Source organism: Sciurus carolinensis, chromosome 2, assembly GCF_902686445.1.
Source record: "Sciurus carolinensis chromosome 2, mSciCar1.2, whole genome shotgun sequence".
NCBI lineage: Eukaryota > Metazoa > Chordata > Mammalia > Rodentia > Sciuridae > Sciurus > Sciurus carolinensis.
The window spans coordinates 156,355,979-156,372,721 of NC_062214.1; the positions used below are offsets into that span (position 1 = coordinate 156,355,979).

Consider the following 16,743-nt stretch of genomic DNA (forward strand, 5'->3'; position numbering starts at 1 on the left):
CTTCATTTCCGTCTAATCCCGGGAAAACGTCGGCGAGGCTTGGGAAGCGTGACTGCTGCGCTCCGGCGTCTCTTGCGCAGCCCTCGGCGGCAGGAGCCGGCGGCGGCGAGGGCTGAGGACCCCGCGCTCCAACTTTAGGGAAGGAAGTGAGGAGAAAAACAGAGCTGCTCCTTTAAGAACTCCCCTTTCCTTTTACTCTATGTTTACATAACACCCGGCCGGTCCTGGGCCGCCCGAGGGGGCGGGGAGGGGGCGCGGGCGGCCCCACGCGCCGGGGGCGGGGCCGGGGGCTGGGGGCGGTGGCGCTCCGCGAGGGCGGAGCCCCCCACCTGCCCGCGCCGGCGGGGCGGCTCCGCGCTCCGGCCCCCGCCCACCCCGCCTCGCGCGCTCCCTCCCTCCCTCCCTCCCGCGGGGCTTCGGCGGCGGCGGCTGCAGTGGCGGTGGCGCTCGGCGCTCGACGCTCGGCGCGGGCAGGTCCCCCTGCTGCCCGGTCCCATTTGTTGCCGGGTCTGGCTCGGGGCGGCCGCGGCGCGCGGAGCTCCGGGGAGCCAGGCGGGCAGACGCGCAGCCACGACGGAGCAGCCGCGGGACTGGCCGCCCCGCGCCCCCTTCGCCGCGGTGCCCTTCCCGGGCGCGCTCACCCCCTTCTCGGGATGGGATTGTAGCGGCGGCGCGGACTCGGCGGGGATCGCGGCGGAGGCGGCGGCGGCCGAGCGGGGCTCCATGTTTTCCCCCGGCCAGGAGGAACCCTGCGCCCCCAATAAAGAGCCGGTGAAATACGGGGAGCTGGTGGTACTGGGGTGAGTCCGGGGATCCCCGGCACCGGGCAGACGGGCGGGAAGCGAGCGTCCCCGAGTGGGGCCGCGGGGTGGCTCGGGCGCTCTCAGGGGACCGCTGGGGCTCAGGGAGCGGCTCGCCGGAGGCCGGGATGCTCCGCTCCGCGCGCGCGGGACGCGGCGGCCGGCGCAGGGACGTGCGGTGCGCGCGGAGGCGACCCGGGCGACCCGGCGAGGCACAGCGTGGCGCTCCCGGACCCGGTCCTCGGCGGTACCGCGGGGGCCGGGGCTTGACTTCCCGCGCGCTGCGGGTGCCCTCTCGGGGGCCGGGGAGGGTGAGCAGAGGCTCCAGCACCTCGCGGGGTCGCTTCCCGAAGCTGAGAAACCAGCCGCCGTGGCCCTTGGTGGTCCTTAGCCCACCGAGGACCGTTGGCCCGGAGCACCCGTCTTCCGAACCCCGAGTGCGGGCTGTGGGCTCGCGCCGCTGCGGACAGTGGGGTCTGCGGGCTGCGTTTTGCATATTGTTATGGTGACCGCCGCGGGCGGTGAACTGTCTGTGACCCAGGCTGGCCGGTTAGCCCCGGCTTCTCGGAGCAGGGAGGGGACGATCGGGGACGCGGCCACAGGGGCCTGGACACCGGGCGCGGGGCCTCACTCCTCCGGCCCCCGGCCCGGGCCTCGGCCCTGCGGATGCCCTACTGGCGGCGGGGCAGCGGCGGGGAGCGAGCCAGCCGCCTCTGCTCCCTTTCCGCTGGTGAAAACCACATTTTGAAGATGGTAATTATCTACAATCGTTAAACGGCAGCAATTAGAGACTTCATCTACTTCCTGAATTTCCTTGTGACATTTCTATTGTTTACCCTTAATAAACCAGGAGAGAGGCTTCGCAGGATTAAAGCAGGATAAAGTGGGCAGTGAAAGGGGAGTGGAAGGGGGAGGAGAAAAGTGCAGGAAACTCGGGAGAAGGAGCAACTTGGCTTTAGTGTTGGAGGAGAAAGGGTTATTTTTCCCTTTGGATGTGCCGCTCCTGGGAACCCGCGCTTTTGTCCTCCTCTGTTGAAAGACTTGTATTCAGAGCACATGAGTGCTGATAGGTGGTTTTAGCACACATGTGAGGAGTCCTCGCTATGGAGACTCAGGGGGCTTTGAAAAAAGTGTTTTCATAACTTGAAGATACCAACTTAAAATAAAACAATTTTATAAGAGAGGTGTTTTAAAGAGAAGCTCTTAGACACATATGCCTACTTTTCCTCACTTTGTTGCTAGAGTAAGTGGGATAGTGCTGAAAATCCCATTACTTGTCTTGAAACTATCTGCAGCTAAGCGTTAATCACACCTGCATGGTAATTGCACTTAAAAGACAAATGTCAGGGTTCGCTGGACAGGAAGGAGGAGTGACAGGGAAAAAGCCACAGTTTAGTCTGTCTTATGTAACTTCAACCCAGCCTAATTTTGTGGAGTTTGGTTTTGTTTGTGTGGCTGGCTTCAAAGTATGTTTAACACTGTGAACTTGACATGGAAGATTAACTTATGCCAGAACTTTATTTCATTATTTCCTTTTGAGGCAATCATTGTTGAGATGTTTCAGAACAGCAGTCTGTGAGTAGGACTGGAGGAGATTTTGTGTTCATAGTTGGAGTGAAGGACATTCCAAAGCCAGGAAAAGGATTTATACCCTGGATTGTCCTGGTGTCACAGGCTTATTCCAAAGTAGGCTATGTAAATACATTGCTAGTTGCATATGAACTGCCCTTTACTAATGCTTTCCAGTTGACATTGAGTCTGACATTGCTGCTGCTTACCTGACTGTTGGAATCAGGCAGAAGTTATTCGTGCACCTACTGTGTGCCACTTCTGTTTAGGCATTGAGGATCCAGCAGTGAACCAGGAACTTTCATTTTAGTGTGGAGTGACAGGCATAAACACACACAAAAAAGTGAATAAATTAATAAATGACAACTTCAAGTGTTGCCAAATTCTCAACAAAGTTGGTTAAAGAGTGACTGCTGGTTATTGCTTTCTTCAGCTAGGTCAGGGAAGGTCTCTCTGAGAAACTAAAATTGAGTAGAAGATGCTAGTCTGGTTTTTATAATACTTGAATTGTCTTTTTTTGAGAGTAGATTTCTGATTCTAGCAATATTAAACTTTGGAGAACAGGTAAAATAGTGAATAAATGGGTAGATTTTTAAAGAGGCCTTTATTAAATTACATCCTACCCTTAGGACTTGAGACAGTGTCTTCCTTCTTAAAACAACAGTAGCATTCAAAGAATAATCACTATCAACTTTGAATGTCTGATCTTCTAGGACATAAATATTGGTAAATAGTCTATTAGATTTTCTTACTCAAATTATTTTTGAGGTTAAAAATCCTCAGTGTTTGATATTGATGGAATTCTTTGCTTGGCCATAAAATATAAGGGTTTTTGTTTGTTTGCATTTCAAGAAAATTGTTGTGACTGTCCTTTTTGCTGTCTTCTGAATTTCATAGTAAAATGTTACCAGGAAATTCTAGAGGACAGGCTGAAAGTTTGATAGATATCTGTATCTTTATACAAATAATCTGCATCTTTTCATGTGTTACACAATATTAAGAGAATTCTATGTAGTTGGGATTGTAGCGGGGTCATACGTTTTGTCAGATTAGTGAAATTTGAATTATTTCATAATTCTAACCAGTTAATGTATTACAGCCACACGTCTTTATTGTGCCCACTAATTCATTTAAAGTGCAGAAAAATGACTTGTCTGCCCATTGGGTCTTTCTTGTTATTAACTTTAAAATTGAAAGTTGAGGAAGTGGCTTAGGATTTGAGAGGCATTTGAGTGAGTGGGAACAGCATGCATTCACAGTTAGGGGACCTGATTCAAGTCCTGCTTTCTTGCCAAGTGGCTTTGTGATTTTGGCTTAGTTCCTCCCTGTTTCTTTAGCAGTAACAAAATATGATTGGATTAGGTTGTCATAAAAAACTGTTCATTGGCTCAAATGTAGAAAATGTATAGTTATTATATTTTCCAAATTGCTTGACATTTGATTTTATATATTCTTAAAGTGATGGTGCTAGAATTCAAATGGGCACACATCCTGTATCTGTAGCAGAAAGGTTAATGCTGTGATTGCTTTTTGTGAAGTAGACATGCATAAAACAGGCTTAAAAAAAGTAATATTCTACATATACTTGACTCCTTGGTGGTAGGTTGTGCAAGAATACATTCAAATGGGGTAAAACTTGCTTTCCCAAGTTTAAGAAACGCAAAGATGGTTTAAAGTTAAGCTAAATAGACTGAAATACTAACCTAAGGAGGAGATAATGTAATGATAGAATTTTAGGACTGAGAAGGGCCTAAGAAGCCCTTTTATTATTCACAAAGAAACGGGGGCTCCTGGAAGGAGGGAGACTTTTTCAAGTTCCTGCTTGCTCCTGGCTGAGCTGGGTCACTGTACACACTGTTTCCCTGCTGTGGGTGCTGTCAGCCACTCAAAGTACCCTTTCTGGATTCAATTTGAAGCATGCAGTTCTCTTGCTGACTAATGGCCCATCATGGTTTTTGGAAAAATACTGCTTGCTCTTAGTTCCCTTACCTCACAGTTGAATGGATAGTGCATTTTGTAAGACTTTATTTTTCATTAGATGCTTCACAAAATGCATTTGCATTGGCTCTCTCAACCAAGGTTTCCTAACTGAGGGTCCACAGATGGAATTCAGGGAATTCACAAACTTGGATGGGGGAAAACACATCTTTATTTTCACTGTATTCTAACTGAAACATAGCATTTTGCTCTATTATGAGTATATGCAACAAAAAGATCTGCTGCTAGATTTGTCATTTAATGCCTCAACATAGAAGTACATGTATCATTATTTACAACTTAAAACTACTTGGATAACTCACTATAACTGATTTCATTGATATTCCATTGTATACATTGAATAAAACCATTTCTCTGACCAGAGTTGGGTAGGCTTAGCCAGACTACCAGAGAGATCCTTGGCACAAAAAGAGCTTAAGATCCTTTACAATTGAAGCTTTATAAATATTACCGAAAAATGAAGTATCTTAGTGGAAACATTAAGCACTACAAAAGGGGGAGGTACCTGCCTGGTTTCCTTTGGATAGTGCAGTTGCCTGTTAGATTAAAACAAAGAGGACTGTTGCTTGAAGAGGCTATGGTCTTTCTTTTTTAAAGGCAGTCCCCAATTTCCATATGCTTTTTGTGTTGTTCCCTAGGGTCCTTCTTTGACTCTGCCTCCCTTTGGTAGTAATAAGGAACCTTAAAATGTACCCTGACACTTTTTCTTTTCTCCTCCTCCACTCTAATTTGGGCACAAAGGCATCAAACACTAGTATCTTTTATAGACTTAAAAGCCTTTGAACTGTTTTTTATTAAAGCAAAATCTTTGTTGTCACTTGGCATGTGGGGTGACTGAAGAGTTCAGATCTGTTTGTGTGGACGTAGTGTCTCATTCTGTAGGCTATTAAGGGTTATGATGTTACTGGCTTTGGGTTGCTATATTTTCCTTTACTAACTTTAGCCTTGTTTGGAATATGCTGCTGTCTGTGTGACTTTGTGGCTTCTGGTCTGACTTTCTCAGATTTATTTGTTTCTCTCTTTAACACAACAGGACTGGAATCTTTATTAGGACTTTTCACTGTGGGTCGTATTTTGTCATGTGATCGTTTGGGGGTGCCTTTTATAAACAAAACAAGCTTGATTCAGGTTCTAACAACTTTACCAAACATGTTTTATCTGGAAGATAAAACACAGACACAGAAGACCAGAACAGAATAAAACACAACAGTTGCTGTATCGGGGGGGACGTGGATGTTGTGACCCTAGAGCCATGGTTCTGTGACTGCTGTGCAGGGGTGGCCGTGTGGCCTTCCTGAGAAGACCACGTGAGACTGAAAGTTGACTTTTGAATAGAGACAACAGCAACTGGCAGACCTCATTGGTACGGGAGAAAAATAACTGTGAGAAGGAATTTCTAAATCTTTTATTTAATTAAGGGTTTCTTCTGGGGTGTACAGAAATCTATTTTACAAAAAGAAAAGTGAAGGTTAGAATGATTCTGTTATTAGTTCTTACTGAACTTATTGTCACCTTCATCTTCTAGAAAATAAAATAATAAGAGCAGAAAGTGCTTCATATTTCTTAGTTTGTTTAAATTGGCTGTTGCAACCTCTGTCTCAGCCATCTCATAGGTGATGATCAGTCTTGAGGTATGTGGCCAGTAATTTATGACATGTAATAAAGTGTGAATCTTTCAAATGATTCAGGGGTGTTCTTTTAATAATGCTGTTTTTCACCTACATGCATTCTGATGTTTTCTCAAGTGGGAGAGAAAGGAGTGGAGTCACATTAGGTAAACCAGAAATGTATTCATTCAACATATATTCCCTGGGTGTCTTCCAGGGTTGGCGAAGAGAATTGGGACAAGGCACACAGATTCCCTGCTCTGGTGAATTGCTAGATGTTCTTGTCATAGCCCTTTACTACTGTGCATGTACGGTATGTGTGTATTTAGTACATACAAATATTTGTCATGTGCTGTGTTTGGCACTAAGGGATGCACAAGACAGCAAGGTTCTAGCCACTGAAATTTACAGCCCAGCTGGGGAGAGCAGAAGGCTAGGATCCTGGCATGTCAAAAGGCTCACATAGCCTCTGCCCTGAATGATAAGGAGACAGCCCGTGTGGAGATGAGAGGGCGAGAGAGCTCTAGAAAGGGTGTATGACCTATAGGGGCATGCTGCATGTAGTGCCGTTAAAGAGCAGGGTGGAGCCCTGAATGGCTAGGGAGGTGGTTGCATAAAATAATGGGAAGATAAGGATGGAGGCAGGTGGGGGGGCTTGTAAATTATTGGAAGTGTTTTGGACTTTAAGAGTGTGGGAGACTATTACTAGGTTTTCAGACATGAGAGGGATATAGACAAAGCTTTCAACCAAGAAGACACAGTGGAAATGGAGGAAAAAAACTGAGTCTGGAGCCCACCAAGGCAAAGAATGGACTGTGAGCCCCAGGGCAGCTATCTGGCTTCCAGGTCTTGCTTCCTGTTGCATCCCTTGCCTTGTGTTCTCTGTGGTTTACCAGAAAGTGCGGGATGGGGACCAGCACCGCTCTCTGACCCTGATGCTGGGTTACAGGCATCTTCCCTGCCTGCCTTCCTGGATCTCACCTTGGGAGAGATGGCAAGCCAGCAGGTCGATAAAGTGTGGAATTGCAGAGTGCTGCGAGGAACATACAGCAAGATAAGGGAGAAGGCAAGCAGGTGGGTGGGAAGAGGGGGACTGGCAGGGTGAAAGTTCTAGGGATAAGGTTGGGGTGCTTTTAAATAGAATAATCAGGAGGAACTTTCCCAAGGAAATGATCCTGTGTCCTTTGAGAGCCCCCATCTTTTTCAGAGTTCATTTATACTTTTTTCCCCACTCTGGTCAAGCCACCAAGAGAAGGTTCTGCTCCTAAAGCCAAAAGGTTCTGAGTATTCCATTAGTTAAGAAGCAAAGTGTATAAGCAGTTGACAAAGGGAATATAGAAAAATGTAAGGACAGATACTTAATGTCCCTTCACACAAACATGGTTCAGTCCACAGTGCTACCTGCCACTGGCCCGGAGAGGTAGCTGCATTCCACCAGGGTTCATGGAAACTGTCAGGAGTTCCCTTGGAGTTTGCCCTCAAGGGCAGGGATGCCTGCCTGACTCCACCCTCTGTGGATTGTGGGCACATCTTTCTGGCACATAGTGGGCATTCATGAGTGTCTTGAGGGAATGGATTTTAGGAACACACCCCAGCACCCTAAACCTGGGGTGACACCTGGGCTTAATAGATGTTTCTTAATTTGGAAAGAACACTGCTTCTGTAGTGCAATTACAATTCCGTGAACAATCCTGCCAGCCTTTAGGGCCCAAGTTAAAGATTCCGTAAGACACTAAGCTGCTTTACTGACATCAGCTATTCCAATTTCAACTTCTGTTTGTTTTTCTTTTCATGAGTTACCTAACAGTCATTTTGTCACCTGCAGAAAGTTCTGCCTCGAAGGGAAGCGGACCATCTGTTGTAATTCCACCAGCTGCTCTGAACTGCATTGCAGTGCCACAGTGGCATTGAAAGGCTGTGGCCATTAATGTCTGTTAATGATGGCTGGAGATACTGTGGCATACAAGCCTCTTAGATGACAAACCTGATAAATATGCATCGGGTATTTTCAGCAGCAGGTTTAAGTCTTGATTGAGGTTTTCTTTCCAGCCATACACATAATGCTTCTCACTCTCAAACACTTAACTCTGCTTATTCCCTGCTTTTCTGCTCATGCAGAATCTGTTTTTAGGATAAGAAATCATTATTTCAAGCTTTGTATTTCTATTTTAATTAGTACCAGTTTAACAGAATCCAACCACAGCAGGCGGTTGTATGTTTAGCTTCTAGGCTAGTGGTAGGAAACGGCTGTTTACTATTACCAAGCACCTCAGAGGAACCTGGGCAGCTCTGCCTCCCTCCTCATCTGTACCTGATTCTTCCACTTACAGCTCCTCAGTTGTAGAACACTCATTGTAATGAGAACTTATGATGGGTGTCCAATTAAGTTTTCCTGAGGCACTCGATTGATTGATTACTTTGAGTAAAGCTAATTCCTGCACAAGGACCATAGACACAAAGGAATATATGTTTTTATACCAGATCCCAGAAAATTATGCAGACTAGATCCTTAGACTTCTCAAGATAGTTTTTCACACAAACCATTTTCACTTGGTAAGCATTCACTTGTTTGACCTGTCAAGATCTGTGGAAGAATCACAATAAAGGCTGAGTTACTGAGATGGAGATTACCCAGTTTCTCTAGTTGGTGTTGCTGATGGTTGGAGATCAGATAGGGAACTCAGTTCTTTTACTTCATCTCCTGTTCTTTCAGCCAGAGGGAGTTCCTCCTATCCCTGTGTGTGTGTTCCAGACCTCCCATCAGAAGAATCCCCTCTCCTTGAAACAGGGCTGGTGCTGGGATTGCATTGACCCCTCCACATGGCACAAGGGATGCTGTGTGGCTTCTGGGGGTGTTGCCTGAAGGGATGTTGTAGACTGTTCTTGTCCTTACATCCATGACAAAATACCACTTGCTGGGGACTTCAACAACAGAAACTTGTTTTCTCACGATTCTTGAGGCTGGAAGTCGAAGATTAAGGTGTCAGCTGACTGGTTTCTCCTGAGACCTCTGCCCTTGGCTCACAAATGACTACTTTCTCACTGTGTCCTTACATGGCCTTTTCACTGTGCATGTATGTCTCTGGTGCCTCTTTTTCTTCTTATGACACCTATCATATTGGATTAGGACCTTCCCATATTACCTCATTTTAAGTGCCTGTCTCTGAGGTTTTCTGGGAGTTAGTACTTCATAAGAATTTTACGGGGGTTACAGTTCAGACCAAAATGTCCTTTTAGAGGGCAGCTGACTTATCAAGAAGTCTGACTACCCTACTGGAAGTAGTTACTCTGCCAGATGAGAGATTATAAAAGGAAAGGAGAAGTTCTGCCAGCCCCCAGCCATTGCAGCCACTCCAGCTGAGGCAGTAGACCTGTGATTGAAACCATCATGGGTCCTTTGGTCTATCAGGCAGCCAGTTCATATCATACCGAGCAAAGATGAGTTCTTTCCAGCACCCAAATGAAAGCATCATGAGCAGATAAGCAGCAGTTTTAAGTCATTTGTTTTTGGGAGATTTGTTATACAGCAATAGACAAAAGACCAGAATACTACATTTGCAAATGGTTCAGTTGTCAGATTTGACAACTCTAACATGAAATAAATTCAAATACTCATTTCTTGTTGAATTGTTTTTTTGTTTTCTTCAGGTTATTAATTACTTTAATAAGCACAATTTCAGCCTTTTGGATGAATTATTCCAGACATCATGTACTGTGCTGTTTGAAAGTCTCAGCTGACAAAAGCATTTGTGGAATAATTTTATCACATGAAAGTCACCTGCGAGTTTCCCTGCCTTCCCCCTCCGTAATCAGTACAGTCTCCTGCAGTTCACTGAGCAGTTGAATAACCCAGCTGAGCTGAGAACCATGCTTCTGGGAGACTCCCACATAAGCAGCTTTCACCCAGGACAGCTAAGTGCATGACACAGATTTTCAGGCTATTAAAGGTCACCTGACATGAAATAATAGAACTAGCAGAGATTTCAGTAGGGGAAGTAATCTATACCAGCATTCTGCAGGTACAGGGTGCCAAGTGGACCAAAGAATGTTTTAATACTGCAGTCAAGTGATTAAATGACAGGATGAAAAGCTCATTTATATTGGTTGTACCTGTCTGTGATTGCAGGCAGTAAGAATGTAGAACAGTTTTCTGAAGTACTTCTTGTCTCATGCTCATAATGGAGAACAGTGTTGTGTCAGTTCAGAAGCAAGCAAAGGCAGAAGATTGCTCTGGTGCTCCCAGTTTGGGGTACTCTCTGCATAGAGGCCAGGTGTCATAGCAGCACTGCTACGAACCACCTGCACAGCATACAGGGTGGAGGGACCTGCAGGCATGGGAGCCACCATCCACTGCCTCCAAACTGAACATGTCATAATAGGAAGAAAAGAGACTCCTCTAGTAGCTGAGACCAATGTAACTTTTAAAACTTCCCTATGGGAGAATTTTCCATTTTTAATCAGGGATTGAGAAATGCAAAATCCAGACTTTTGCCTTTAAAGTTGATTAACTATGTGTAAAGAAATTAAACTTCCAAATCATGTATTTTGAAAGTTTAAAGCTTTTATAATTTTTTTAGATTTTATAACAACTGTGGTAAGACTTTTGGGACTATATATAAAATTTCATGTGTTCTGAATGGATATATTTAGCTAAAAATGGAATCCACTATATGTCCAGAAACCGAGCCATTTAAACATGTTCACTAAACATGAGCCAACTCTGTTTGTGCTAGGTGATGCTGTTGCTACTTGATAATGATGATCAGAGGATAAGGGGTGCCGGAACTCACATGTCATATGAGGAAGTGTGGAGCAACAAATCGTGGCTGGTTCAGAGGAAGGGTGGTTGAGGGGAGCAGCTTCTGGGAGCACTGTGTGCCAGGTTGTGTCAGTTGTTTCATGTCATCATTCTAGGAACTTGTTTTTATTATGTGGGCAACAAGGCTCAAGCCTGGTGACTTGTCCAAGTTCACTCCCTCTTGGAAGGTAGGTCTGTGTGACTCTGAAGCTGATTCCGTCTGCTTAGTGAATGTGGGAGGCATGTATACTGTTAGGAGATGGGAAAGGATTTCCCAGGGCAAAAGGCTTTGAGAATCTTGAAGGGTGATGCTGATTTTTATAGAACAGTAGTTAGGAGGTCACAGGGGTTTTGGAACGTAAGGAATTTGGCTGGAGGTTGAAATTGGAGAAGGAGATGAAGTTGGAAAGTTAGGTTGGAGTAAGATCAGGGTATCAGTCAGCAAATTCATATGCTAGGCACATGGTGGGTAGTGGTTCCTACCTTCATGGAGCATATAATCTTATCAGTAAAGGAGGACTTTAAGCAAATTAAACCTGGCAAGATGCTGCTGGGTTTTTGGGGAGGGGGATTCCCAGGGGACAAAATTTGTGTTTGTGGTTGGGGTAGGAAGGATATCATGATTCCACGTAAGCTGAGATGTAAAGGGTGAGCAGGTGTCAGCTGAAGGTTATTGGGAAGAGGGCAGAGTACACGAAGGTGTGGCACATGAGGAGGAGTTGAGAGACCCCTCAGGAGTTGAGAGACACCAGAGTGTTGGGAAATCAAGGGGTTGGAGGGCTAGGGTAACGATAGAGGGATTTGTGAGCCCAGGAAAGACTTAAGCTCCTGGGAGTGGGAAACCTTGCTAATTACATGTCAAAGAGTTATTTCAAGTTATAGGTAGCTGGCACTGTTTTGAGTAGGTGAGTGATCCATAGGATCTGATTTCATGGGAAATCTCCAAATAGGCCTTTTCCCTCTTTTTTTGATTTTTTTTCTCCCTTGACTGTCTCTCTTCCCTTGCTAAGGGACAGTTGCTTATGGTGAGTGTCTCCCCCATGTGCATGATGACACTCATGGAGTAGATCTATCATTCAGTTGCTCAGTGGTTTGTTCTGGGAACTTGGGCTGCAACTGATGAATGTTTTGGGGTTAAATCCACTAACCTAGCAGTCAAGAATCAGAGAACTTGTCTTCACTCAGCCACCTGTGCCCTAGACCCTGGCATTCCTGGCAGGCCCTGGTGATGGTGTCCCTGTGCGTGGTCTGCAGGGGAGAGGACCTCAGGGAAGCTTAGGGGCCCTCCTTTCTGAGTCTGAGGAAGCATTGCCAGCCACTCTTTGTGTAGGCTGTCATTGTGGTCTAGGGCAGGCTCTTTCTTCTGTCGCAGGTCTCCACTGTCTTTGCTCTCTGTTGCTGAGCTGTCCCAGCAGTATGTGGGACTAGTGGGCCTGCTGTCTCACCCCCAGACCACCCCCCTGATGATATAATCGAGAAGGTTTTTGTTCTTGCCCTGTTTGCTTGCCCTGACCCTGTGCTCCGCTCAACCTCTGCCTTGTCCTCTTGGTGCCCAAATCCTTTTGAACTGAAGTGGACCTTCTTGGTTAGAACCTAGTTTAAAATCACCATTAGAGAGAAAGAATTAGGATCTGAGCTTGCTTGCTTGCTTATTTATTTATTTATTTTCCTACAGAAAAAAGGGAATTCCAGTAGAGTCGCTCCTTAGTGGCCTGATTCTTCCTCCTCTTGGGGGAGGTGCCCAGGGGCCTGGCTCATAGGTCATGATGATGGCGTCTGTCCCTCCTTGAGAGCTTCCTCTCAGTCATATCCTTTGCAAAGTGTTGACTTCTCTGAACTCCGACTAAGGGAGGTGGGTGCCATCACTTGTTACCCTTAAGTGAGGAAACTGAGTCATGGTGCCTGAGAAACCTGTCCAGATTACTCGACTGGCATAAGATTTGAGCTCTGATTTGAATTTAGGCCTTTCCGACTTCAACACAGTTGTTCTTAAATCCTGCCTTTACTGAATGAGTTCAGAAGCAGTTTTGCACTATTTTAATTACCTTTTTTAGCCAAATACTTGCATTCTGGGTATTCTCATTCAACACATGACACAAAGCTTTACTCCTTTAATGAAGTTGCTGGCAAGGTTAAAAAAAATTGGTTTTTCTTATATTTACAGCTGAGATTAACTTTTTGTGGAAAGTTTGCTTTTTTTTTGTGTTTTTGTATTGTATGTTTTGAAACATTAAATATATAATTTCCAGGAAATAAAAACTAATCCTTATAATATCTGTCTGCCTTCTTATTTACCTGACTGTGTTACACTTGAATTATGCTTCAAGAAAGACCTGCCTTGGTCATCTAGAATTCAAAGTTCATTCGCCTAGTTTCCAGGATGATTTATTGAGTTGTTCTTCCCTGACAGAACAGCCCTGTAATTGCACAGTGTGGCTCAGCCCTTGAAGTCTTCCTTTGTCTTTGTTGTTGGTGAAAACTTAGGCTAGCATTTGTATTTGGCCCATAGCTTGGAGAAAGAGCTGCAAGGGTTTTCCCTCTCCAGTAAAACCTGGGATCTGCCCGGAGACTAATGCTACTGCATGTGGAGTTTTCCCTTTCTGTCTCTTGATCTTCCTGTTAGTATTGATTACGGGAAAAGGACTTCACAGTTTCTATCTCCTCACTAACAGCACTTTGTACAAGTTGTTCCAGTAATGGCACTCGTTCAGCTAATCTTAAAAGTACAGGCCAACAACAGTCCAGGAAAACTGCCTTTTATTTGCTTACACTGAGTGTTAACTTGGACCAGATGAGAACTTCAAGGCGTTCATGAAACTTGGTTGACGTAGACCCTTCTGAAAACTGGCGTAGCTTTATGTTTTACAGTTCCAACCTTCCTGTAATGGCAGTGAAATCTTTTCAGTGACATATATTAGGAGCTGCAAAGGACCCAGGGTTTCTGAAGAACATTCTTAGCAAATAGGCATCCTAAGATATCAGATGGTAAAATACCAGAGGACAAATACAGCATCTTGATAAGCACTATTAGATGTTATATGGGGGAAAAACAGAGACCTGAAGCACCGCAGGGAAGTAATTCAATCAGCAGATTCTGATAATGTAATAAACTACACAGGGTGAAACTTGAGTGGTTTACACACACCAGAATGCCCTTCAATTGAATTATTGTCTCATAATAGTTGTCTGCCCATGTACTACTGTTTTAAATATTAAAAGACAATGCAAGTCACTTTTTCCCCTCACATGAAAAAGAAGACACAAATCTTCATCACTTTAATAATTCATATGCCACCCCCCATGACTGTCAGGGCTCATGTTTTGGGTTTATTAGTTGGAAATCCTGTCTGGGAGAGCAGAACATGCAGACTCTGTATTGTATTATGTGTAAAGCTGCTTCTTGATTGTGTGGGTGCAGTGGAGAGTAGCTTCTCTCTTGGTAGTGAGGGGGACTGAGTGGAGGGCTCCTCCCTCACTGGGTTTTCCCTGCTCCTGTACCTTTTGCAGCTAGGAGGCAGGCAGAATCTCCTCTGGCAATCATAGTGTGAGAGGCACACTGAAAGGGCCGGTGCTCCTGCCACAGGCTAGGTGTCCCATTACAGTCCTGGAGGAGGTGATGCCATCCACACTGAACAAATGAGGCAGCGGAGGCCAAGACCTTGAGTGACTTGTGTGAGACTGCGCATGACTGTAACGGATTTTGAAGTTCAAGAATTTGAGTCTAGTTCCCAAATTCTAAAGTTCATGCATATTCCACTTCTTAAGCCTGTAGATACATCTTAAGCTTGCAACAGGGCTTTCCAAGACTGGACACACTGCACTCTAAGGCCATGTCACTATCAGTAGTAACTTTTGATAATGATCAGAAGGGTATAAGTCTTCAGGTCTGGCATTAGGTTCCAAAGTTGTGATTTTAGCTAGAAATGCTGGAGTTGTCCCCACTGGACAGGGGATGAGGTGAGCTGCAGTGTAGGCTGACAGCCCTGCTGGCCCTGCACCTCCCCGTGAGATGGCTCTGCCTGTTTACATTTCCCTTTCTGCTCTTGCCTCAGACCCAGGAAAGGGTCAGAGGATGCCTGCCCCTGTTTTTCCTGTTACTTCCACTCAGACCCAGTTGGGACAATAGAACTCAACTCCCTTGAGGGAAGAGATTTCTGTAGCTCTTTAAGCTCAGTCTAAGTGAATCTTTCTCTGATCTAATTGGGTCTTTTTATCCACTTGAACACCACCATGGTAATTATACAAATCATACCCTCTTCCATTGGGTTTGCAGAATTTTTTCACCCCAGTTTCTTCTACATTAAATCAGTTTCAAGTTATATGTCATGGGTTCTTAAAACTTTTAGACATTAGACATTAATCCTTAACATTAATTTCATAGCTTTCCTTCACTGAAAAATTTGTAAATGAAAAAAATGTTTAAAGAACATTTGTATTCAGGTAATATGGTATTAATTTAAAAAGCTGCATGCTGGAAGCATATATTAAGAATATTAACAAAAATTTTGGAAGAGGAAAGAAAAATCACCCATGATGTTAATATTTTCTTTTTTTCCCCCACGTTTTCTTCTAGGTGTGGTTCATATATGTAAATGTTTTTGTATACTTCATGTTGTACATGGTATATGTGCCTATTTTTAAAGTATTAGCTAGTTGACCTTCATTTTTAGGAGAATTTGATTATTGCTAAAAAAAATTTAAAACAGGCCAAATATATTTTTTCTTGAATAAAGCAGGTTTGTGTTAATTGGTTATTTAATGCAAATTCTGCTCTTTTGGGGGAGCATGAGGAATTGCTATGTGATTTTTAAGGTCTCTGTTCTAAAAGAATATATGGATAGAGGAGAAACAGACTGGGCTCTACCTTGCTTGAGATTCCCCAGGAGAGCAGCCTATATGTGAAGGACATGTCTCCTGAAAATGCTTCCTAGGTGCTGAGAGGAAAGGACACTCTGGAGACAGTAAATTCTACTATGCATGATTGTCCAGGATAACTAATTTACTGTCGTTGGGGCCACCCCTGGATCTCTGGGATGTGTCTGTATAGCTTTCTTCCTTCTCTTTTCTTCATCTTCTGTGCTTTTGCACATATAGTTCCCTCTGTCTGCAGTTGCTTCCATTCTGCTCTTTCTGCCATGTCTTGCTCACTTATTATGTAACTCAGGTGTCACCTCCAGCAAGCTGCCCTGACTCCCCTCTGTTTTCCTCTGTCCAGGACCAGGGATTTCTGGTGACATTCTGTGCTGTGGAAATGTCTCCTCCTTATTGGGTTCCTTCAGGGCAGGTTCTGGGGCTTGCTCAGCAGCTCTCCTTCCCAGAACCTCGGTAGTACCTGGCATTGGGAGAATGGAGAGAAGGGTGAAGAGATGTTCTCCTGGAAGTAGGAACATTCTATTGGAATGGCCTCTTCCCCATTTCTTTGCTTCCTGCTCTAGTTTTTAAGAATGCATTATTTATTCTAAAATTAGTATTTGATTTATTTATATTTCTTTAATAAACTTTCTAAAAGTATTCTCCTGTTTGTGTCTTCCAAGGTAAGGTAGATTATAAAGTTCTTTAGCACACAAACATGATGGGTGCTCCTTGATGATTGACTGGCCCTGAAATGAGATGGTAATGACTTTAAAATTTTCCCTTTAAGCCTTTCATGAAGAGAAGGGTTAAAGCAGGTGAGGAGGGATGTAACTGGAAGCTGACAGTAATTTCAGCTTTTATCTTTAAATGACCTTTCTTACTATGTAGTATTAAAATTCTCCCCAGAAAAATCAACAGACTCAGCCACATTTTTTTGACAGTGATAAATCTTTATTTTATTCAAAATTTGTTGCTCCGAAAAAAACATTAGTTGCTCTGGTTTCTTATCTTTTCACTCGAAAGTCACAGATAAATATTCTTTCCATTATTTTTTCCTGATGTATCGCATCTGCTTTTGCATTTGTGTGCTGGCTGGGTTCATGTGTGCTTTCCCTGT

The 16,743-nt window shown here is 44.5% G+C and overlaps 1 protein-coding gene across 3 annotated transcripts in view; it reads left to right on the forward strand.

Moving 5' to 3' along the window:
• Positions 1-291: 291 nt before the first annotated feature.
• Peli2 (pellino E3 ubiquitin protein ligase family member 2) overlaps positions 292-16,743 on the forward strand; it is a 167,708-nt gene continuing 151,256 nt past the window's right edge. The window contains exon 1 of one of the 3 annotated variants that reach the window (XM_047539057.1): positions 292-800. Coding sequence is in view for 2 of the 3 variants with exons in the window: in XM_047539056.1 (XP_047395012.1) it covers positions 724-800 (77 nt within the window). In the remaining variant the exon portion in view is untranslated. The remainder of the gene's footprint in view (positions 801-16,743) is intronic. The other 2 variants (XM_047539056.1, XM_047539058.1) reach the window with 2 other exon arrangements.